We start from the raw sequence: 24,664 nt of genomic DNA on the forward strand, positions 1-24,664 counted from the left end.
TAACTTTATCTCTGGATAAATGTAGAAAGTCAAAGCATGAACTCAACGAAAGATGCTGTGCACTGTGTTGCCAAGTCCTCTGCTTATTGCAGACTTAAGATTTGGGCTACTATTTCCAATTTATGATTTTGTTTATTAGTTATTGGCATTTAGGCTGTGATGAAGTGTCATTGGGATGTGATCATTTGGGCACATTTTGAATGTCCATTGTGCTGGTTTTATATGGAAATCTGGCAACCCTGGCAATGCGCTAGCGCAAACGTTTGGTTTGGATTATATTGAGTCTACATGTAAACAAACATTTTAATCAGATTGAAATGTTTAGGGTGCATTTAAATGGTAGTGTCGTAAGCTGCAATCGGATTAAATTCAGATGGATTGACATAATTTTGTGCATGTAAACAGCCATTGTGAAATACACATTAACTGTGTTACTGAGACCAAGTTAACTATATGTATTGATCTACTGTGATATAGACACTATAACACCACCGTCACACCATTCAGCTCTCACTGACTCAAAGGTTTAATATTTTTTAAATGGAAAAGTTGCAAAAGGTTTAGCCTAAAGATGGCAGAAGGCTTTTTTCTGTCACTCAGCAGTGTTCACTCTCTATGCCATCCATCCCTTCACCACTTCCATTATGTTTCCTATCACTTCATGTAGGGATATATTACTTATTTATCTCTACTCTATGTTTGGAGGTCTTTAATGCCTTCTATTCTTTAACGTAGCATGTATGATCATTGTATTGTTGTGATAAGCTTTTCCCCACGGGTATGAACGCATCAGGTCATGCAGAAAGCCTTCATTAAGGAGACTTACTACTACACAATCGGGCTCCTGCAAAATTAGCCCCAGCGAGCTTGCCCCAGTTAAGCACTCGCGACTGTCAGGACCCTTGGGAACTGGGCCTGGAGATGTGACTGAACATGAAAGTGCTGAGTTTGGGTTTACCGAGCGATATCGCGCTCAGATAAACTAATGGTCCAAATGCTACAACCACAGCACAACTACTTATAGAAACAAGAAGATTAAAATAAGGACACGAGCAACATGAAAAACAACATAAATAGAAAACAACACAGATAAATCCTCCTGACAAGCAATTTCTTACATTTCTTAATAGCGAATGAGAATCCCGGCTCAAACGTTGTGCCTCTAATTTAGCAGCTCATTTAACCGGCAGAAAAAACAACATTAAGCATTGACATTGTGACACACGCACTAAAGCCTCCTATAATGGCCTGTACAGTGTAAACTTCTCAATGGTAGTGTTGTAGAGGAGTAAAGATAAGAAATATGGGAGGGATTATCCAGAAGATTGATTCTGATGTGAGGTATTCATGCATCTTTATCTAAGGGAGCTTTGGGTTGAATTATTTTCTTTGACTCTAAACATGTTTGGACCAAGTTGAGGAGGATCTGTAAGGAGACGAGCGCTTCATCACTGTCTAATGGAGAACTGATAGGGTGCAGAAACCAGACACAGGGATCAAGCTAAAAACAGAAAATAATAAGCTGTCTGTATGATGAGAAACCCTTTACTCAACTCCCTCCATATAAACAGCATGAAACCACAATTGACCTCTTTTTTTAAACACATGATCCCAGTTTGCAAAGTTTTTTGCTCCACTTCTTAAAAAGATACATAACCACCTACCCCTCCATAAAAAGACCACTTTACATCATCCAAGCAATTACCAATGTTTAAAGTGTCCCCAATGTTAACATTTTAACTAAAAGAATCATTACAGTAGCAAAAAAAGCACACCAAAGTGCAGAGTTTTCGTTTTAAAACACCTGTCCACGCTAATAAAATCAACTGGAGGTCTGCGTGTTTAACATGAAGCACACAACTCAAGTAAAGTAACCTTAAATGAGAAGGCCGCCCTAAGGCAGGGTTTCTCTAATTATCCATCAGGGACCAGACCCTCGTACAGATCTCCAGTTTTGTAGCCAAGTCAACAGTAGGACTTTTATCATTGACCTCTTATCATCTCTGACTGCATGGGTCCCGTAATGGAAAGCAGAATCCAGTGAAAACCTCAAAGTAAATGTACGCTCTTATTTAAGCTTCATAAAAACAAGAAAGCACAAACATTTTATCTGCGCTATGCTTTCATCTGCTGTCTGCCGAGCTAAAGAATAACAGCCGTGAGGCTGATAAAGCAAAGATAGGAAATGGAAACGCGTGGGTCCCATGATTCTTAGCCTGAACAGTATTACCCTGGCCTTTCATCACACAAGACTTCTACCTTGCCCACATCAGAATGCATAAGAAAAATTCATTCGCTGATGGTCAATTTGGCAGACGGTCAAGCGTTTTGCATTAGCTAAGAATACTAATCATTTGCCAAGGGTCATTTTAGCATCTTCGTGGCTATTTACAGATTTACAGAACACGGCCTGAAGGAATTATTTGTTTATCGACTGACATACACAATCAGACAACGTACCATAGTGCCAAGCAGCTGGATTTGTTAGTCAGGAGGCATATGGCTGACTGTTTAAAGGTTTAGTAATATGATGTTTTAATGGACTGCTAGTAAATTCACTCATGTTCAGACTTTCAGAGAGTCTCCCGGCAGGCACCCTGTAAGATTAGGAAGCACTTTGTGTCTACAGGGAAAGCCATCACACGACAGTGAAGCTAAAAGCAAAGCTACGGACGGTGTTTCTGCTGGGACTCTGCTGCTTTTTATAGCAAGCATGCATATATGTGAAAAAAAAACTGTGTTCTGCTATTAAGCCACAGTGACAAGGAAAAATGCACGTACAACTATTGAAGATGACAGTGCTGTTACTACAGGGTGCTGTTGTTCTGTCGCTAGCAGATAAACCATGCCAACATTTTGCTTCATTTAAGGAGGTTAGAGAAGACGTGTGTGTGTGTGTGTGTGTTAGGGTTGCAAAGGGGCAGAAAGTTTCCAGTAAATTTCCAGAAACTTTCAATGGCAACTTAATCCAGGGGAATTTTGAAAATATTCCAAAGGGATATTCATGGGAATTTTTTGGAATTTTTTTATAAACTATATCATATACAAACATAAATAAACATCGTGTTTGGACATAAGCAGACATGCATGGAAATACAAATTTTAAAGAATCCTGATTCTCATCAAGCCTGGATTTAATTGATCAAAACTCCTTCAGAAATCATTTAAGTACACTGTAAAAAATACTTTGCTGCCTTAAAATTTTTTGTTGAATCAACTCGGATTTACAAGTCATTTCAACGTACTTTTTTATCTTGAATAAAGATGAGTTGTTATAACTACAGGTGAGTTGTTATAACTTTTGACAACTCATCTCTGTTGACATGACTTGTAAATCTGAGTTGATTTAACAAAAAATGTTAAGGCAGCAAAGTATTTTTTACAGTGAACATTTGAGTTCCCTGTTATAGGCAACTCTGCAATTTGTTTTCAAATTCCAAGTTTATTCCCATTAATTCCCGTATATACCCAGTAATTCCCATGGAAAGTTTCCAGCCTTGAAAATTCCCAGAATTTTGCAACCCTAGTATGTGTGTGTGCGAGCTCAAGGGCTTTAAACACACTAAAGCTCATAGAGAATATACTTTATACTTTTAATATCATTTTAGACAATATGGGGTGGTTTCCCAGACAGGGATTAGATTAAAACAGGACTAGGCCTTAGTTTAATTAGGAATTATAACTAGTTTTAACAAAGATGCCTTACTAAAAACATTACTTGTGTGCATTTTGAGGCAGAACAAAGGGCACTGATGTATTTCAAAATATGTCAGTGTAATTTGTTTTCAATTTGGACAACTCTTATATTTATTTTAGTCTAGGACCAGCCTAATCGCTGTCCGGGAAACAAGGCTATATTCCAGATTAGTGATTTTGGCATGCATGTTAAACCATATGGTTTATTCTGTCTATTGTACATTCATTTACAACTGACCAACCATTACAGCTTAATAATAAAACATACATCGTTTTAAAATCCCTAGCAGCATAGCAACACCCTGACAACCACAAACAACACACCACCTACTGTACATGCTATTCTGTTCAAATTAAACTTTTGCAATTGTGCTATTAGCGCAGATATTACACAGTTCATCTATAAACAAACGTCTTATACCTTAGAAACAGACACGGGGACTGTGCGTGAACAAGGTCGGTCTGTGGATGTTTACATTGATGGTGTCCAGTACAAAATGTTGAAACTGTAAAGGAGACATTCATGTCACTCTCATCTCCATAACTGCCCTGAGTGAAGCCCCTTGACTGGTAATAACTCTCATCTCTCTCTCCATTTCCTGGTCACAATTACCCTCTCTATGAGGAGCAGAGGCTGTAAATTACATTTCTCTGATCCTCGGCTATAATTGGACACCGAGGATTCTCAGAGCGGCAGAATTTCTGTAAGTGGAAAACAAAGAAGCTCTGAGCGCATGGGTTTGAATTTCACGGCGCAAGTCAATGCGACTTACTGCATTAAAGGAAAGGTGTAACACCACTCCATGTTCAATAACACAGGCAGACGTCACCGACCTGCCCAGCAGAGTGTGGTCTGATCGTAAGTGCCCGTGTCATTATGGACAAGAGGATCTGTTGACAGACAGACAGGTCAGTCACTTCTGCACCGGAACGCTTGTGAAGTACCTGTACTTGTGCCGGGCTTCACTAATGGACTGCTAATAGAACCTGATGCTGCACTTTGATGCGCTCCCTGCAGTTTGGAAGGTGACAGCTTGTGATTAATTGTGCTCGCTACACTCTCCGTTCGTTTTTCTTTCGACAGAATAAAGGCAAAGAGACCGTCATTGCCGTGACTTTGCTCGCTCGCCTACCAGCGCAGCTGGATGCGGCGCGATTCGCCTCAGACAATGCCGCGCTCATACCGTAATACATCTTTCCACAGCCGGAACGCTACGTGACGTCAAGAGAAGAGAGCTGCAACCTCAGCACGCCTTTCACAGCAATTATCACAAAAAATACCCTCAGCACGGGGGAAGGCCAACAAACAGCGTGCATGGCGAAGACTCGACTTTGTAATTTTTGATGACACAATGTTTGGCTCGACCTTTACCTTCACGTGACTGTGTGTATATGCATCAAGTCTTATTTTCTCTCCCAAAGTATAAAAAACCCACCCAACATTGTGTCATCCCAAGGGAATTACAGATACATTGTGGCACTAGGTCATAATATAGCAACCACTCTGTGCACAATGCTGCCTTTGTGTTTTCCAAACGCATTTGGAGAATGACCACGATGGCTGTAACCTTAGTAGTGCCCATGAGACCCAACCGTTAGGCAATGAGGGAAGTAGTTAGAGTAATGATGATCGCAATAACATTCTCACTTACCCAGAAATTTTATGCCTACCGTTCCTAGTATGAAAATGTTCATGAAGAAAACATAAACAAAGCTCTAAGGACACATAACATATCGAGTAAAAATGAGAGTTATGAGGACAGACGTGGAAAAAGTGAACTCACGGTATATGGCCGACTCAACGGGCTTTACTTTGCTATGTTTTTTTGAAGCTAACTGTGTGTACTTTGTTTGTCTATGAAGACACAGCATACGCCAATTCTGCTCAGGTTTTACACACGCTTTCAGTAGTCAAACAGAAAAATGTACAAGAACGGATTATGTACATTTAGGATCTCCTGCTTTCATTCACAAAGGATCTGCATATTTAAACAGACAGCCGGGCTATTTCCACCTCCAAATCCACACGTCCTTCTGCTGTTAAAGACTGTATTGTACTCGAAAGGCGTAATTTGGATGCCTCTTGCTCTCACACGTTTGCCTCTTATTCATATTCGGGCAATAAACGACACTTCTGGTGGAGATGTCAGTAATTTTACCGTACTTGAAGTGATTCAGACACTTCCATACTCTGCCCTTGTCTTTTTACTGCACTTACACTGGGACTAAAGGGACCTCACACACTTAATTAAAACAAGGATATTGACAGTGAAAAATAGGAATAGGGAATAGAAGAAACAGCTAAGGAGGAGATAAAAAAGAAAAATGTGTAAGGGAATTTATTTCTAATAAGGGTGTTACTTCAATAAGTGAACTGGGCAGTTCTTTAACAATGAAAAGATCTCCATGTGAACAGGAAGTGTGTAGCTCATTAGTATCCAAAAACCTTTAGCTCATTAATTAGTCAAAAACAATGTTCTCCCCAAATATCGACTTCTTAATGGACACAAAGCGACTCGGTTCGTGTTCCTATTACAGTCAATGTCATTGGCCTCAGAGGGCTTAAGGAATGGGGCTTGTGTCATCCTGCAGTGCCCTTCAGACACCGGAGCCGTATAGTTTTTCCTCATCCTTTTCTGGCTTCTCATTAACTATGCACAATTGTCAAGTGGGGCTTTGCCTGGCTGGATAAGGTTTCTAACAATGCGATTCCTGAATGCAACATCATTGTGATTTTTTTTAAATTGCAATGTGTGACCAATGCACCCATGAAACACCTACAAACACTTAACATCAAACAGAGAATACTAGTAGTATTGTAACTAGAGATGCACCGATATATCGGTCATTAATCGGTATCTGCAATTTTCACACTATTGGTCCTACACAAGCTGCATGTCAATATAGTATTTGGGATTTATTTGGCATTAACAAACGCCCTATTCTGAGCAATAGTAAACCTGTTACCGGAAAATACAACTCTTATTTCTGTTTTATTCTGTCTTTATAAAATCACATTTATTTTTTTTCAAATGTCATTTTAAATTGTATCATGTATGTTTTCTCATTTCTATGTAAAGCACTTTAACTCTGTGAATGAAATGTGCTATACAAATAAACTTGCCTTGCCTGTCAATCAAAAGATAACAGGAAAATGCATTGAAACATATAAAATTTAAAGAAACATCACTAGTTTAATGTTCAATATTAACGGTCATTATATGAATGAATAAATGTAATCTTCACAGTTTAGTTAACGCATGCTAATATAACAACCAAACTATCTGCATCGGCAGATATCAGTCTGAATGATCGTCTATCGGTGCATCTCTAATTGTAATGCTCCCTGTCTCGTAAGTGATCACCAAAAGCTGCACGATCCGTAAAATCCAGCCACCTGCACTAGAAATGCATGTAAACCACTGAGGGAGGTTTAAGCCAGTGTCAAACATTGCTAGAAAGAGATTTACATAACTGTCTTTTAATAGGGAGGATATGTTCATGCCATCCCCTGTGTGAAGAAGATGGCTGCCACTGTTTACTTATACACAATCATTCAGCTAAATTCTTTTAATGGAGTCTCTACACTCCATTTCACTAAACGACAAAACAGCGAGGACAAACGGCACGAGGTCTGTATGGTGTCATATGAAACGCACCCCAGAAGACACTCTTAAGAGTAGAGAAAGCACAACATTGTGCCCAGAAGAAATGTATTTTAATTAGTTATTGTGTGCAATTAAAGCATGAAGCACTAAACAACAAAATGAAAACAAATTATTCAACGTAAATATTTTGTTTACTATGATTATTAGAAAGACAGAATACTGACAAATTGTGGCCATTCGAACTCTTCATGAATATCAAATCCCAGCTGTGTTATTTGCTTTTGTACAGAATTAGGGCATTCTTGATATATTGTGCTTTGAAGTTATGCAGTTTTCTGTTTCTCTGACTTCTCTGATTTCCTCAACATATACCCACTGGAACATTTATTTGCCATTTTGTTATTGGGCACACAATGTAACCTAGAAAACTGTAATATACTGACGTCATTATTTTCATGCTAGACAGTAAATCTGTATAGTCTTTGTACCATACACAACACACCATTTGATATGACGTGCTATCCATGATTTAAAATAAATAATGAAAAACAAACAGAATCCATCAATAGATTTACTATGCAGTCACATTAAAAACTTAAAAAATACACAACACAGCCGTATTTGAACTACTGCTATAACACTGTAAAAAATAAAGTTTCCCAGTAACTTACTGTAGATTTATATTTATCTAATTTATTGGCAACAGTTTGTTTAAAGAAAAATGAATATAAAACATTAACACAAGTCTTTAATACTTTAAAATAAATAATTAAAAACAGAATTAAAACAACAGATTTACTGCACAGTCCCACTGAAAACTTTTCTTTACAAAAATACACACCGTATTTGAACTACTGCTAGCATTTATAAGAAAAACATTAGCATGTATACAAGAAACTGTAAAGACGATAAGAATATGGTCTCTCTCTCTCTCTCTCTCTCTCACATCGCGCTTCATTCACATTTCCGTATAACAAACAAATAAACAACAAAAAAGTTTTCTAAATTAAACAACATTGCGTTCATTTGCAGTTTGACATTACTATTTATACAAGAGCGACAATTTTCTTCATATCTAGCAATAATAATAATAACATTTCATTAATCTTATAACAGCTCTCTTATTTAAGATGACTGTTACTTGAATTAATAATTTATCGTAACTGAGATTGTAAACCTGTTGTATGATTCGTAAAAAAATAAGAAGCAAAAGATATTACATTTACTCAGAAATCAGATAATATTCCCCATACGAAAATTAAGCATGGTTTTACAACAGTTGAAGCCAAAAAACATGGTTAGTGCAGAAAACCACGGTTACCACAAAATAACCATTATTTTGATAACTTAATAGTAATTAATACACCAAAAACGTGGTTACTACACTTTAACCACAAAAACATGGTTTATTTTCGTAAGGGACAAATCATCCCAGCGTGATAATATCAAGCTATCAAGTCATATTTTAATTCTCCTTAAAAACACATTTTCAATGTCATGTACCGAAACTGGGATTTGTAATGTATAAATATGGACATGGTTGATGTCTGAGTGTCTGACAAACTTCTCGCAGTTATCAGATGAATGATGTACAACAAACTTTATTCTACGAGTTTCCACACAGTTCACAACATTCACCTGTCATTCGTTAATAATAATATTAATAAATAGTAAAGGTTTGTGTATCTTACCTTGAGCAGCTCCGATGCTGATGAGCAATAAAAGAGTAAAAATCATCAGAGTGATCGTGTGTATGAATCCCGATGCGCCTCGCGCTCTCCTCGCGGTCTGATCACTTCTGCCCATCATCGGACAAAAAACTGATATTCGGCACAACGTCTGTAAATGGAGTTTATTGTAAACCTGATCAAATGAAACTGAACTGTGACTGTTTGTTCAACGAAAGGTTCGTTGGGTCCGGTGATTTGTTTACCTCAGATCACTCTTGCAACAGACAGCAGGCAAACCGCCTCCAAACAGAAATCTTTCAGATGAAATATCCTCGGTTTGTCCGTGTCCGCGCTACTTTTCTCTCAGTTCTTCCACAAACGCGTTAAAGCGACAGTAAACGAGTAAAATCAGCGTTCCTGTGGAGAGTTCATGTTCAGTATAAGCGCGCCTCAGTGAAGTTCCCTCAGCGCGCGCTCCCCGCCATCTGATGGAGAGGTGAAGCTCGGCGCGTGAGAGCATCGGCGCTTCAGCCAATCCGGATTCACTCCGCTCCGGTGTGCACGGCGCTAGCAAAACACGGCGCGGAAATACGGAGCGACTGATCACGTCAGGTATTAAGATTAAGATTTTCTCCTGTTACTGCTGTAAAATCAGCACTTATGATGTCTTATATCAGAAAAAATGTTTAGAAGAGAGAAGAGAGTTTATGTGTACCTGAAATACAACAAAGCTGAATAAGAAAAAATACTGTTAATTACTTTTATTTTTCTAAAAGTGTGCAAATAGTGTATGATTTGTATAAACAGTGTGCTTTTTAAAGGACTATTCAACTTTCATATCAAATTTGATAATTTCCTTACCCGAGATTTATGATGTCTTTCTTTGTTAAGTCGAGAAGAAATTCAGTTTTTTGAGGAAAATATTCCAGGATTTTTCTCTATATAGTGGACCTCAACAGTTTACAATTTCAATGCAGCTTCAAAAGACTCTAAACCGGTGGCCCCAGTTTAATGATATTTTATAAAATACATTAATTTATCATGAATTCGGTGTAATTAAACCTCAGATAAATAAGTCTACTAACTAACAGCACTACGTTGTATATTTAAATAAGTTTTGTTTAATTAAAATTTTATGTTTTATAATGTTTTATGTCATACATTTTTTGGGAGGGGCCACAAAGGGCAAAAGTGGGGGGTCACCATACAAAAGGGGGATGCATGGCGAAAAAGTTTGAGAACCACTGCTCTAAAAAATCCCAACCGAGCCATAAAGCTTTGTTTATACTTACTCTGCGTCTTTGGTCCTCAACGAACAGATGGGTGGTTTATAGTTGGCGCGCTTGCTGTTGCACTATTCTTTGAAACACCAGGGGGCGACTCGAGCAATCGGGTCCAAAACCAACACACAGAAGATGATAAAAGTCGTTGTTCACTTAAACAAACCAGGTACTTATAACATTAGAGCTTGATATATAAATATAAGAACATGAATAAAACAACAATCTCTTAAATATGTCTTTATTGAACATAATCATTTCATTAATGTGTTTACTACGAAAATCTTATGATTTGTATTTGATTTCTTATGCAGTGGTACATTCAATACAAGATCAAATATAAGTCAAAAATTCTGAATCTTATGTAAAAGAGTGTCAGATAAATAGTATGTGCATTGTTTTGCATGGTTTGATCAAAGAGATTACCTGCTCATACAGAATCGCCTCGAGTTTGGTCATTTTCGGATGTGGAGCTGCGCGGTTATATGCAAAATGAGGTCTTGCACACCCAACGTGCACTTCTGTCCTCATGCGAACGTGTTGAGTATAAACAATATTTATGGGGTTTTTTTTTTTTTGCGAAAAGTTTGCAAAACCATCGTCATTTTTGGGATAAATTATCGGGATCTTTTTTATGAAAGTGGAATATTCCTTTAATTTATTGTCTTTATAGAGTTTACTATATTACCATAATGATCTTCATATTCGTAAAGGGAAGTCAGGAACAAATTTTTTTAGTTAATGTTTTACTCTTTACCTTTAAGCAAACACGAGAAAAACAAACCTCCATTGAATCTAATCAACAAAAGCCTTTATTCTCCTTTAAGTAGATTTGCTTTTCTTATCATGACCCTCCTGTTATTCATTTAGCCACGCTAATTGCCCAAAACATGCTCTCTAGTCAGAAGACTGGATCGATAATTATGACAGGAAGAGAGCCACAAACCATGATAACTGAAGTGAGATTGCACATTTTGCCGCCTGCATGCCGAGCCTGTCGTCTGGACTCCTGATAAGTGAAAGTGTGTGTGTGTGTGTGTGTTGATCAATCTTCTCGATCTGTAGTTTTTTACATTATATGGATGAGTCTCTGTGCATTTACATCAATAATGGTTAAGAATCCATGCTGAAAAGCTAACATTGCAGGGTCAACCCCAGGTAGGGTCATCTTAAAATCTGGAGAGCTGCCGAAATTCCTGTTCTGCTCGATGAGCATTGTGCCCTGGAGCCAGACACTTAACCCCAGGTTAGACAGTTCCTGCATTTAGTGTAGGTGAAACATCTGCTGAATGGTCAGTCAAATAAACATTGCTCATTTTGTTAAGAGTTGCAATGTTTCAACATATTTTAGAATGCATGTTTATGATCCTTAGATCAACAGCTATCGCACTGTCATTAGGAACAACGTTCGTTCTTCCCCAAAGCTGCGCATTTGATTTATGCATCTTCACATTTCTTCTCTATAAATATTATGCAGTTCTCTAATGTTTACAGACAGAGGTAATGTTGTTTACTGCAGGAGCTCTGCAAATAAGATCATAGAGCCTTTAATCTTTGTGAGTGACAACTCGGAAAACCCATTTACTTGGGTAGCGGTTAACATCATGGGTGGCCTTGCCTGTGTAATCTCATACATGGAATTCCAGTGCAGGATGCAGGATGTCTTCCGTGGCTTTCCGATAATTTTCCATGAATACTAAACTCTATGGTCAAACTCTGTCTTTGTTGGACCTGCGCAGGGCTTTATGAGGCCACAATGGGCACTGCAGTATTTGTTATAATACAACAGAAACATATGCTATTAATGTTCTTCAAAGCAACATACATCTCTCTTTTCTGCAGCATTATAACGATACAATAGTCCAGAGTAATATAAAGATGTCCGAGGTCTCCGTCTGTAAACAGCAAACAGCCTCACATCCACTCAATTTTCTTTCACCCTGAAGGTTCGGCTCTGTAATGTTTCTCTCTCTCTCTCTCTCAATTTTTGCAGTACAGTCATTTTATGTCCCATACTGGACCCAGAAATAACACAACCTGTTAGAGAGCAGGACAGCGTTTCCAGGAGTCACGTGACCTCACTCAACACCACAGGTGACACATCATGACATCATTTCCTCTCTTTACTCTTCCCAATGAGAAGCATCAACATGCCTTAATCCATCTAGTTTTACAGAGTTATTTGGACTCTAAAGGCTTCATAACGGCTGGTTAAATCAAGCGTAACATTGAACTGAACTGCCTGCTGCCCTTAAGCTTTCTTCAGCTCATTCTTTATTGTGGACATATCATGATTGAGGGTGAGCCGTGTGCTGAACATACAGCATAGCTACTGAATTTACAGCGCACAGAACATATATTTTACAATAACTACAGGGATGCACGTATTATAAACAAGATATTCAATGATTAAAATAATCATAATTACAAATCAAGCAGCAATATCGGGGTCAAGCTCAACAAGGACACAAAGGAAAATAAAGTTAAGTTTGGATGAGCAGTTTGAAGAACAAAGGAAAACCTCATGATTTTAGACGAAAGAATACAAAAGTATCCCTCTCTTCTCGAGGAGCACTGACAGCTAGAACACTGAAGAAAATGTGAGGTGTGCTTGCAGTGGCAAACAGGTCACAAAATTTTACAATAGTGTTAATTAGAGTCAAAAGAGCCCAACCCCATGTCTCTACGATGTTCTGATGCAGAGATATAGCTCTTGCGAAACGGTTGCTAGGGTATTCTCATTAGTTGCTAGGTGAATTGGCATTCACCAATGATTATACTCCAAGCCATGAAAGGAATAATCCATGATGACTCATGATTTTAGATATAAGTTTGCAGTAGTTTTATAGGTAAAAATAATCATTTCCTATCTCAAGACCACTAGGTGGCGCTATGACGAAATCGTGCATGCAACCTCAGGTCATGAGGATGATTACATCTAGCTAATTTCATGATAATAGACGGTTTCATCAGACGCACGTGTGCTGACGCGATACATGTCTGGATCCAAACTTTACTTCCGGTTTCGTTTTTTTAATGGTCTGACTAGTTGCTAAACTGATCTCTTGAACAAATGCCTCGTCGAAATAACAAATGTTTTGGTTTCCTAGGTAATCCAAGTGTTGTTTTTTTGCTTGTTATATAAATAAACTACGTTTAAAGAACTTTGTTGTTATTTATTCTTAGCGTAGTTTACCGGAAGTTACGTGCAGACCACTGACAGCCGCTTGTTTATGTTGTTACTGCTGAAACCGTCTATACACTAAAGGTTTTGTTTCATTATAAGGCCTATCAACTAGTGATGCAGGCATAACATCTTTTTTGTGTGGCCTCAGACTCTGCCCATACATCAGCCAATCAAATCTGGTAAAAAACATTTTATGTAACTTTAGCTTTTTTGCATTTTTGACCAAAATGGAAATTTTTATGTGACATCAATAGAGATTTTTGTTCAGAAACTATTGTACTGTTTTTCTACTTTGCTGTTGAGCGGCGCAAACGAGAAAATCAACTTCTTTAGTCCATTTTGTTCAATCAGATTTTTGTTCCAGTTGCAAAGGGAATGATAGAGAACAAATACTTGAAAGAGAAATGAAAACTGGATGTGAGTCAGACTCATGAGTAACTAAATCAAGTGCTTAAATTTAACACTAACTGAAGGAAAAGTGAGGTCTGACTCTGAGACAGCGTGACTCGCACATCCACTTTCCTTTTTATTTTTTGTTAGGGAGGAACAATGATGTCGGCAAGAATCTGACAGCTTACTGGCATTTCAATTTGAATTACTAGCAGAGGGAAATTGCTTTTCTGCTGCGCTTGTGATGGACCTGGGAGAACATCAGGTAAACCTATCCAAACTTTACCCTATAATTACTGTATATACTGTAAACTCTCTTTTCCTGTATTATTGTGCTGATATGAATATGTGAGGTTTTTATATTATTATTTCTTTGCATTTCAAAATGACTTTCAGTTCACAATGATAAACTTAATATTGTGAATCAGAAAATTATCTAAAGCCTTTAGTCCTACCTGAAACATTTCCACTAAATACTGTGTAGATATCTGACCTCAGTGCATGATCTGAAGTGGTGAATCTTGATATTTACATCAACCAGAAGGTTAAAGGTTACAGAAACCACAGGCTGGTTAAGTTGTAGCTCGTGTGACAGTCCTGCATGAATCCTCTAGAGGGCAGAATACAGACCATTAAACATTGACTTTTAATATTAAAGTGCTTTTTATTCTTAAGAAGAAATGAGTGTGTAACTGTGACTTAAGAGTTTTATACTACAATGGATTCTCTGTTCCATAAATGTGTCTTTTGTGAAACATTTCTTTCACGGTAATGTACGTTTTAAAGAACAAGGAGATTGATTTGACTTCAAACCTAATGGCTCTCGTTGGTATTTTACTGTCACTGCGGATATCTCAAGCGAATGGCCCCTTAACAAATTCTGTAGTGAAAGTACATTGCGATGTCACGTGAGCGACCCTGCGCTTTAACTAATGGCTGCCCGTAGACCTAAGAGAGAGATAGAGCAGAATTAATTCAGATGCTTGAGACATTTAGGCATAAATAAGGCACTAAGAGCTCAATGCATGAAGCCCATTTAGTGGAAGTATGTTTTTTTATTGATACGGTGGTAAAACTGTTAAGAATCCATTATGCTTTTATTAATTGGGCCAAAATTAATCAGACGGAAGTGGCAGCAACGACAAACAACTAGATTCATGTTTTAAATTCTTTTAGATTTGACCCTAAACTCATTAAAGGATTACTCCACTTTCTTAATAAAACATCCCGATAATTTACTCAACCCAATGTCATCCAAAATGTTTATGTCTTTCTTTGTTTAGTCGAGAAGTTTTTTGAAGAAAACATTCTCTCCATTTAGTGGACTTTAGTGGACCTCAACAGTGTACAGTTTCAATGCAGCTTTAAAGGACTTTAAACCATCCCAGTCGAGACATAATGGTCTTATCTAGAGAATCCATTCTCATTTTTGCCAAAAATATAAAATATGTACTTTTAAACGACAACAACTCATTTTGCACCAGCCGTGTGATGAACCAGCATAATGCATAATCACGAGGAAAGTTCACGGATGCAAAACTACTGCTCCAGTGTTTACAAGTGTGGAGAAAGAGGAGCGTTCAGACGTTTTATACTTATTAATGTCTTTGTGTCAGTTTATTGTTTAAAATGGTTCGCAAGTGTGCATTTCACATATGCACATCACACGGCTATATAAATGTAATAAATTATTATTATTATTATTATTATTTAGGGTGGAAGAGCGTAACTCATAATGGGTCTATAGTTAGCCATCATTTTATACACAAGTGCATCACCTGTAAAAAGACAGAAAAAAGTATCTGACATCAATGTGTTCAGTAAACTCATCAGATATTAAGCAGAAGCTCCTCACAGATCCCAACATCTCTCAAAACTTCATCCTCTAATCCGTAAAAAAACTGTGCATGGTTAAAAGAAATTGATCATTTAAAAAAATAGGTTCACTTGTAATGAGCAACATGATCTCACGAAAATTTGTGTTATAGTCACGAAAATTTTTATTAATTTATTCGTGTCCATGGCATGAAATGTAGCTTTTTTTCGTGCCTTGAGCACGCATGTCTATTTCTTGTCTGTAGTTGGGGTTAGAGTTGGGATTTGGGTGTTTAGGATGTCTAAAAATGTCACAGAAAGTGATTCTAACCCCAAACCCAAGCGACAATGGTAAGAAAATAGAAAAAAATATTAGAAAACAATACATGAAATGAAACAAAAAAAGAAAGTTATGCAACGGACACAAAAAACTATTTATAGAAATTTGTGTGACTGACACGAAAAAACATTCATTCTCAAGGCACAAAAAAGCTGATTTTTGTGCCATGAACACAAATAAATTAATCAATTTTTGGTGACTATAACTCAACTTGCCGTGAGATCAGTCTGTAATTAGGATTAACTACAGCGTCTTTAGTTTTGTTCATCAAAGAAAATCTGTTAAAAAGTGAAACCAGTTGAGATCTGCACCTCAAATAAACATAAACGTCCCCTTTCATAATTCAGTGAAGCTTTTCTCCAAAACTGTCACTCATAGTTTCTTCTGCCAGTCTTTCCTCTCCACCTCTAACAAAGACATTAACAGCCTGAATAAATGAATGATGGACGTCCTTGAAAAAAACTCCATCAATCCTGGCAGCTGTAAAGTGTTGAGATGATGTCAGTGTTATGAAGTGAAACAGAAGTCAGGGAAACCTTCTCTGTGGTAAAATCACATTTAAATTGGAAATTTATTCCCTCCATAAAGCTGGAGCGAAGACCCCGCCTCTTCATCTGTGACGGGTAAACGGTGAGATAATGCTTCAGGAATATGCAGAGCAGCAGGGGTTAAATCCGGTCTAGGCACAACAGAGGATCCTAGGGCGTTTTTCATAGCTGCAGGCCCACTTTAGTGCTGCTACTGATATCAGTGTTAAAAGTGATTTGCGGCTCCATATGTGGCAAGGAATCAAAACTTAATTTAGGCAGATAAAGATGCCATTTCAGAGGCAGATAAAGTACCGCATCACGGCCGGCAGCTTTCGGCCCTTCGCGTAGATCTGCACCGACGGCCGCTCAGATTTACAGGCCGCTTTTTTCTGCCCCATAAACAGTCGGTCTCCTTGCCAGGCGACACAGAGAAATGTTAATGGATTCATTTGTCAAGAAGCCCTTCACTTATTTACAGTCCACCTCCATTACCAGTATTTCTCCTGTAAGACAAAAATCCACCGGCCAAAGTCAAAATATCGATTTACCTGCTCCTCACCACCGCCGCCGCCGTGACTCACGGCACAAAAAATGGACCGAGACGGTAAGCATTAGCGCAGAAAATATGCTAGCTGTCTCACCTCGCCATTACCGTAATCATGGTAAGTAATCTTAGTGTAATTTACATAATTGGAGCATTTAAAAGTTGCTAAATAACTCCACAGAGCCGTGTCTGCTGGCTAACAAGGGCAAAATGAGTCTCATCCGAGAGGAACGCACATTATAACTTCATTATATTACACATTCACTTATTACTGCTGCCCGATGTTCCCTCTTGTCTTAAGATAAATTTAATCAGAGTTCACCATTAAAGCAAGTGGAAGAAAAATCTGCCAGTTAAACAAATAAACGTTTCATTTAAAGAGGCGTTTGGAGAAATCTTGTTAAATAAAACAAGCACAGTTTTCTTTTCTGTGTTAATCTACATTATTTCCTATTGCACTTCAGACTTTTTTAAATATCCAATAGAAAGGCGGAGAGGATGTTTGAAGACATTCTCATTACTGTGTCCTACAAAAATCATTCATTGAATTTGCTTAATTTTTTTAGGTAAGTGAATGAATGATCTAAATTTAGATATACCGGTATGCATTTAGTTAAACTTACTCAATTGTTTTTAGTTACCCTAGCACAATTAAATTAAATTGATCTGAGTAAAAATGAGTTAAATTCTACAATGCTACTATTATCTAACCATGTTAGTTCTACTCAGATTTTGCAACTTGGTTTTGCAAGTTAAATCAATCTACTCTTTTAAGTTTATACTTAAAATAGTTTAACTAGTAACATAAAAATATATGTTGATTTGACAAAAATACTGCATTTTTACCGTGCACAAAAAAAAGATTAAATGCACATTAAATGCACAGATTTTAATTATGTTAATTTAATTAGGGTCAAAATATTTTTTTTCAGTGAGTGATGTTAAGGGAGTTATCTTGCAAAAATGTATAGCTTGGTTTAATAGTGGTCTTGGCTTTGTTGTGTAAAAGCCACACAGCTAAATAATTTATCTGCACAACATACAAATATCCACTTGAACCGTATGTGCTGTAAGTGTGTGTGCATTTGTGTGTGTGTTTGTGTACCCTGTTAAATGTCACAAATCATGCTTGATTCTGCAGTAAGATCAAAGCACACCCATAAAAACAGGAGTAAAAAGGTCAATTCACACGAGCACATCGCAGGACCTCACACGCTAGCCCAGTTGTAGGATTCATTTACTAGAAAATACATCGCCTGAAAATCTCGAAGATAACAGAAATAAAATAGATTGCAAACAGTGTTTCCTGTTGTCTACAAAATGTGCTGTGTTGAATGAGATTTGAATTGGTTTTCTTTATTCATCCAATAATGTCTACCCATTCAAATAGTTCCTCTGCTTCTGCATATCATCATCATCATTTATATGTTATGATTATTAAAATCAACCACAACTAAGACTGAAAACTAGAGCAGACCACCCACTTTATCACTGATGTCATTAATCACCGCTGTCCTTGCTGCTGTTTCCAGGTCAGCTGAGCGTCGATGTGCACCTGTGGTGAAGGTGTATTAAGGACACATGTACAGTCAGACAGTGTAGACAACATTACACATCATTTGGTCAATATTTAATCAAATTGAAGAAATAGGTATCATTTATTGTAATAAGGTCAGATACAGAGTGCTTTTAAAACATAATTGCTGACTAAATTATTTTTTTGTCATTTTATTGTCAATAAGGCTCATATAGACTGAATGTGATTGTTGTGTAGAGTATTTTGGGAACACATGACAATCTCTATGACTTATTTACATCAAAAAAGCTCCACTTTATGTAATATGACTCTTAATATTTTAGTGTAATTATGATATTTTCTATATTTATATATTCGATATTTACCTTAAAGGTGAAAACCTCCACAACAAGACTTATGAGGTGAGAATCATTCATGTCTGTAAGTCGAAATGTAACAAAGTTAAACAGTTGTAAACAAAAGAGCTCTGCATTACAGTTAGTGCTATAAAATACATGTGTTGATTATTTACACTTGCACTTTTTCTGTGCATTGTTATAGTTGAAATATTAACATTGGGCTCTTGTGATGTTAAACTGCAATTATTTTTAAAATATTAAAAAGGAAATATGAGTTTTCAGTAATTAAAAGGTAAAATACTGGATACAAGATGTGTGCATCTTTTTTGAAAATACATGTTTTTTAATTTATGACCTGTAACAAAAAGTAACAAAAACAACTTAAGTTTTATATATTAAAATAATATATAATAGGTAAAGGTAAAATCTCATCTCACAAAAATCTGTTATAGTCACGGAAAATTTGATGACTTTATCTGTGACCATGTCATTCAGCTTTATTTCATGAAGGGACCACGATGTCTTTTTTGTGTCACTCCCACGGATTTCTCGTGTCTTTTTAAGTATTGTGTTCTCATAGTTTTTTTCCTATTATCTTATCATTGTCGCTTGGGGTTAGAATCACTTTCTGTTAAATTTTTAAACATCCTAACCAAGACCCCAACTCTATCCATAACCCCAAGCGACAATGATTTGAAAAGAGGAAAAAACAATGAGAAAACAATACTTAAAATGACACGAGAAATCCGTGGGAGTGACACAGAAAAGACATCCATGGTCCCGTCATGGAAAAAAGCAGAATTCTTCCATGATTATAACACGGATTTCCATGAGATCATGTTGGGTAAAATATATAGAAACAGTAAAAGTTTGGCTCGCATCATATTTACAATTTTAAAATGTTAAAAGAGTAAGAGGTAGACACACAGTTTAACACACAGTGTTCATCGCTATACAGTAAGAGTGATATGTGCATTAATAAACATCTGGCAATGTAGAATGTGTGGAGGCTTTGCATGTCTATGAATGAACGATATAGAGAATCAACACATCATTACCTCGAGCGACCATCTTTGTGCTCCGTTGATTAATAAATGCATGGTTTACTACAACATCATCACTCCTACAAACAGAAGGTCTGAGTCGTCACATGTGCATTATAATGATGGACAGTAGATTTGTCATGAGAGCAAAAGTTGAAATGTTTCCCACACTCGACTGTAGTTGAACAACGACCTTCTGTGTCAATGAACTCGAGAGAGAGACTCAGTACTGATCATCACAGTACAGCATGTGAAGGATGAGTCAATATCAAAGATTTGTTCTGACCTTTTTAAGAACATGAAAGCTTTTTGTTTATTTCTTCATAACTGACGCCCACCTGCATGCACGAATGCACGACCAACAACGCTGGCACAGGAACTCACTCCCCCTCATCGCTCTTCATATACCTCTTTAATACACACCATCCTGCAATAAACACACACACACACACACACACACACACACACACACACACACACACACACACACACACACGTGTGCACACCTGCCTCCAAATGTACCTCTGAGTCACAGGAAGGGCAACATGCCATCATCTAAACACAATATAAAGCAAACTTGCTGTTAGAGCTTCTTTAATATCTCTATTGAGATCATATGGAGAGCAGATGACAAATCTCTCACGTCTCATTTGTGTTTAATTTAATTTTCTCTATGGAGAAACATCTGATAACCGAGACCTTCATAAAGTCTCTGAAACCGTAACTTCTGAGCAATATGAAATTTTCCTCGGGGCTGATATTCCTTTAAGTTTCTTGTGAAGTTTTCTCATCTTTCTGTGAAGTCTTCATCCTTTAACCTAAAGCGTGGCAGGTTGAAGCCCTGAGTAATTGCACTTTTCTTTCACATAATTTCTCCCCTCCTTAAACTGAAATGGTTTGACCTAGCGAAGTAAACATGCATTAATCAAAGCCGGATGGGGAATTATCAAGGGCTGAGCCCACGGCGTTTGAAGGGGAGTGTGTGAAACAGCAGGGCTACAAAGATGAATGGAGTCGGGGCGCTGGGCTTTTAGTGTCCTTGGGGAAGTGGACGGCACCAGCTGATGGGGTCACCGTGTCCACCTTGGAAAAGTGTGTCAAGGACAGTTTGCAGAAGAGATGCTGAATTTGTCGTGTTGGCTTCAAAATGCAAGCGCAATGATCAAAGCCTACATTGACTGTATTAGATACAAACATGATGAGTAATGACCCAGAGGAGCGTATTATTGCTCAGAGCTTCAGCTTTTATAACTGCTCTCAGTTTCAGTTAAGTATCAGGTTTGTCTCAGAAAATAGACACAAATGAGTGCTGTGCACGACTGTAACATTTATGTTTATAAAGATAGCACAGCTCAGATCATTTGGATCTCGTCTTTCTTATATAATCTGAGATCAATTTGAGACATTGTTGAGATCTAAAACACGAGAAGACAAACTTATATTTCATTTCATTGATATTTATGTGAAAGACTTGAATATACACATAATTTTTTTAGGATAAAGATTTTAGGATAACATGATTCAATGTTTTTTAATAAGAAAATAAAACAGCAGGTGAAGTGAATCTGCACTATGTGTTTGTGTGGCCACAGATAAACCTGACATTATTACCATTACAAGTCACGGCGTAAAACACCTTCTGTTAGCCAGACGTCGGTTTACATTTAAACAGCATGGAAATCAGGAGGTCACACGTGTCTTAAGCTTAAGTGCACCTCTGAAAGCTATTGATGCTTTAAAAGGGTCTGATCAATATTGAGATTCATTCAGAGGGTCATTAGACGGTGATATTACAGCTCTTAAAGAACACATTCCTGTTATTACAGCCGTGAACAGAAGCATATAAAAGTAAAAAACACGGTGAACAGAAGTGTCGTGGGTTGGTGGTTTTGTTGAAGGTTGGCAGATTGCTCTGCAGGAGAATGAAGCCACGCTGATTGCAATCAAGCAAAGATCTGAATGAAAGGTGATTGGGTGTTTATTTCGGTCTCTACTGGAGTCGAAATGCACTTTTTGGAACCACGATGTGTCCGAAATGTTGTTTTTTTGGAATGCCGTTCTCTGATTGGGAATAACAAATATAATAGTAATTTAGTGATTTTTGCAATCTTTATGAAACGTGTGCTTGATGTTTTATTTGAAGAGGAGGAAAGTGGGATTCAGGCACAAGCACAACTCATAACAAAAGCAACATTTGCAGTTACTGATGAGGCAATCATGTGTTAATTGTTTGTTTGTTAATTGTAATCTTTTAATTAAGGACCATTTGTAGAAGTGAGGACATCACAGCTCTGTCTCATTACCCTATGGCACCACTTAAGTAAAAAATCATGCTCTGGTGAATTATAATTATGAGTTCAAAAAGAGTCCAAATTATGACTTTAAATGTCAAAATTATGAAATATAAAATCTAAATTATGAGATATAAAGTGAAAATTAGGAGATGTAAAGTCAGAATTATGAGATATAAAGTCAGAATTATGAGATATAAAGTCAAAATTATGAGATATAAAGTCAAAATTATGAGATATAAAGTCGAAATTAGGACTGTAAAAGTCATAATTATGAGATATAAAGTGAAAATTAGGTGATGTAAAGTCAAAATTATGAGATATAATGTCGAAATTATGACTTTAAAAGTCATAATTATGAGATATAAAGTGAAAATTAGGTGATATAAAGTCAGAATTATGAGATATAAAGTCAGAATTATGAGATATAAAGTCAAAATTATGAGATATAAAGTCAAAATTATGAGATATAAAGTCGAAATTAGGACTGTAAAAGTCATAATTATGAGATATAAAGTGAAAATTAGGTGATATAAAGTCAGAATTATGAGATATAAAGTCAGAATTATGAGATATAAAGTCAAAATTATGAGATATAAAGTCAAAATTATGAGATATAAAGTCGAAATTAGGACTGTAAAAGTCATAATTATGAGATATAAAGTGAAAATTAGGTGATATAAAGTCAGAATTATGAGATATAAAGTCACAATTCTGAGATAAAAAGTCAAAATTATGAGATTTAATGGCGAAATTATGACTGTAAAAGTCAAAATTATAAGATATAATGTCGAAATTATGACTGTAAAAGTCAAAATTATGAGATATAAAGTGAAAATTATGAGATATAAATTCGAAATTATGAGATATAAAGTCGAAATAATGACTGTAAAAGTCAAAATTATGAGATATAAAGGCAAAATTATGAGATATAAAGTTGTAATTATGAAATATAAAGTCGAAAATATGAGATATAAAGTTGAAATATGACTTTAAAGTCAAAATGAACCCTTAAAATTTTAAAAACTTTTTTCTCATAATTATGATTTACCAGGGCATGATTTTTTTATGTGGCTTCCATACATGCATTATATCAACAAAGTAAGAAATGAAATCAGAATTAAGCATGGACTGTCACAGAGTCAGAAACTGACTGAAAGCTTTGAATCTAAAGGATTTTGCTTTAAATAAAAATTACATCTGTATGCATTATTTTCTTTTATGAATGCGTTGGAGTGATAAATAGGCAAACACAGGCAAAAAGGGCTCAGCATTCATATGAACCTCATCAAAAGTGTTTCAAAACATCTCAGGACCTACCAGATGAAGTTAGACCATTGACCAGGGATCAGCTACTTTTCCACATCTCAATAGCTATAGTAAAACATCATGTTAATAGGAGTACTGTAGACTTATTAGTTTGTGAAAGCATCAATAAATGATGAACACACACAATCTGACGACATGTCAAACCTTACGAATGACAGTCAGGTGAATTCAACATAGCTTTCTTCAGATTCTGTTCATAATCTACAAAGACATCCAAGTTCTCCGTTTTCCTTTCATCTCAGTGCTTCTCTGTGGAACCTGAACCAACTCCTCCAGTTTGGTGTGCGTTTCAATATTGTCAAGCCCTGACATTACAAGCAGAGGGATATTTGTAGATCTGAGGTTCAAGTAACCAAAGAGGAAAGAAAACCCTGCTTATGATTAATGACCGGGACGTCAAGACCTTCTTCTAATGATGATTTATGAAGATTTCTGAAAAACACCATCAGTCTGTCATGAAGAGATCAGTCTTTAAATACAATGTTTGAAATACATAAAGACAAATTGTTAATTTCCATACAGCATATATATATAATGTTAACCTTTATTTCTATTCCATCATCTGGTAAAGGCAAATATAATAAACACAATGAGTTATAAATGACACGCTGACAGAGAGACAGGATTATTAGAAATCAAAAATCTGGAAAACATCCTTAAAACAACATTAAGAAAATTAGACATGATATTTAGACTTACATATGCAGTAAGTTTATTTTTCTTACCCCTTAGGTTAATAATTAGGCAAGAATAAACATGTGCCAATGTGGCAGGTGAGACATTTAAATATCTTACAACTTCTCCATTAAATCTATCTTGTTGTTGATGTAATAGTAATAAAAGTGAAAGGACATTCTGAGATGAAAGAGGAATTTCTTCAGGCGCTGGAGGTTCTTGTTGCAGGTTCTGCAGGTAAAAACAAACACAGCAGCAGCACAAAGACGAAACTCGAGACCCAAACGCTCTTAACAATCAATAACTGCAGTTTCATCTCTGAGTCTCACACGTGATCACGAGCTTCTCCTGAACAAACCACAGGATTATATTCATGAAACTCTAGACTGCC

At 36.7% G+C, this 24,664-nt stretch overlaps 1 protein-coding gene across 3 annotated transcripts in view; it reads right to left on the reverse strand.

Annotated features, from left to right (window-relative positions):
* unc5cb (unc-5 netrin receptor Cb) overlaps positions 1-9,475 on the reverse strand; it is a 139,605-nt gene extending 130,130 nt beyond the window's left edge. For 2 of the 3 annotated variants that reach the window (XM_065264349.2, XM_065264333.2), the window contains exon 1: positions 8,996-9,474. In XM_065264349.2, the coding sequence (XP_065120421.1) occupies positions 8,996-9,113 (118 nt within the window). In that variant the 5' untranslated portion in view covers positions 9,114-9,474. Of the gene's footprint in view, positions 1-8,995 lie in introns of all 3 variants that reach the window. The other variant, XM_065264340.2, reaches the window with a different exon arrangement.
* Positions 9,476-24,664: the final 15,189 nt, after the last annotated feature.

The sequence above is a fragment of the Paramisgurnus dabryanus genome, chromosome 10 (assembly GCF_030506205.2).
Source record: "Paramisgurnus dabryanus chromosome 10, PD_genome_1.1, whole genome shotgun sequence".
In the NCBI taxonomy this organism is placed as follows: domain Eukaryota; kingdom Metazoa; phylum Chordata; class Actinopteri; order Cypriniformes; family Cobitidae; genus Paramisgurnus; species Paramisgurnus dabryanus.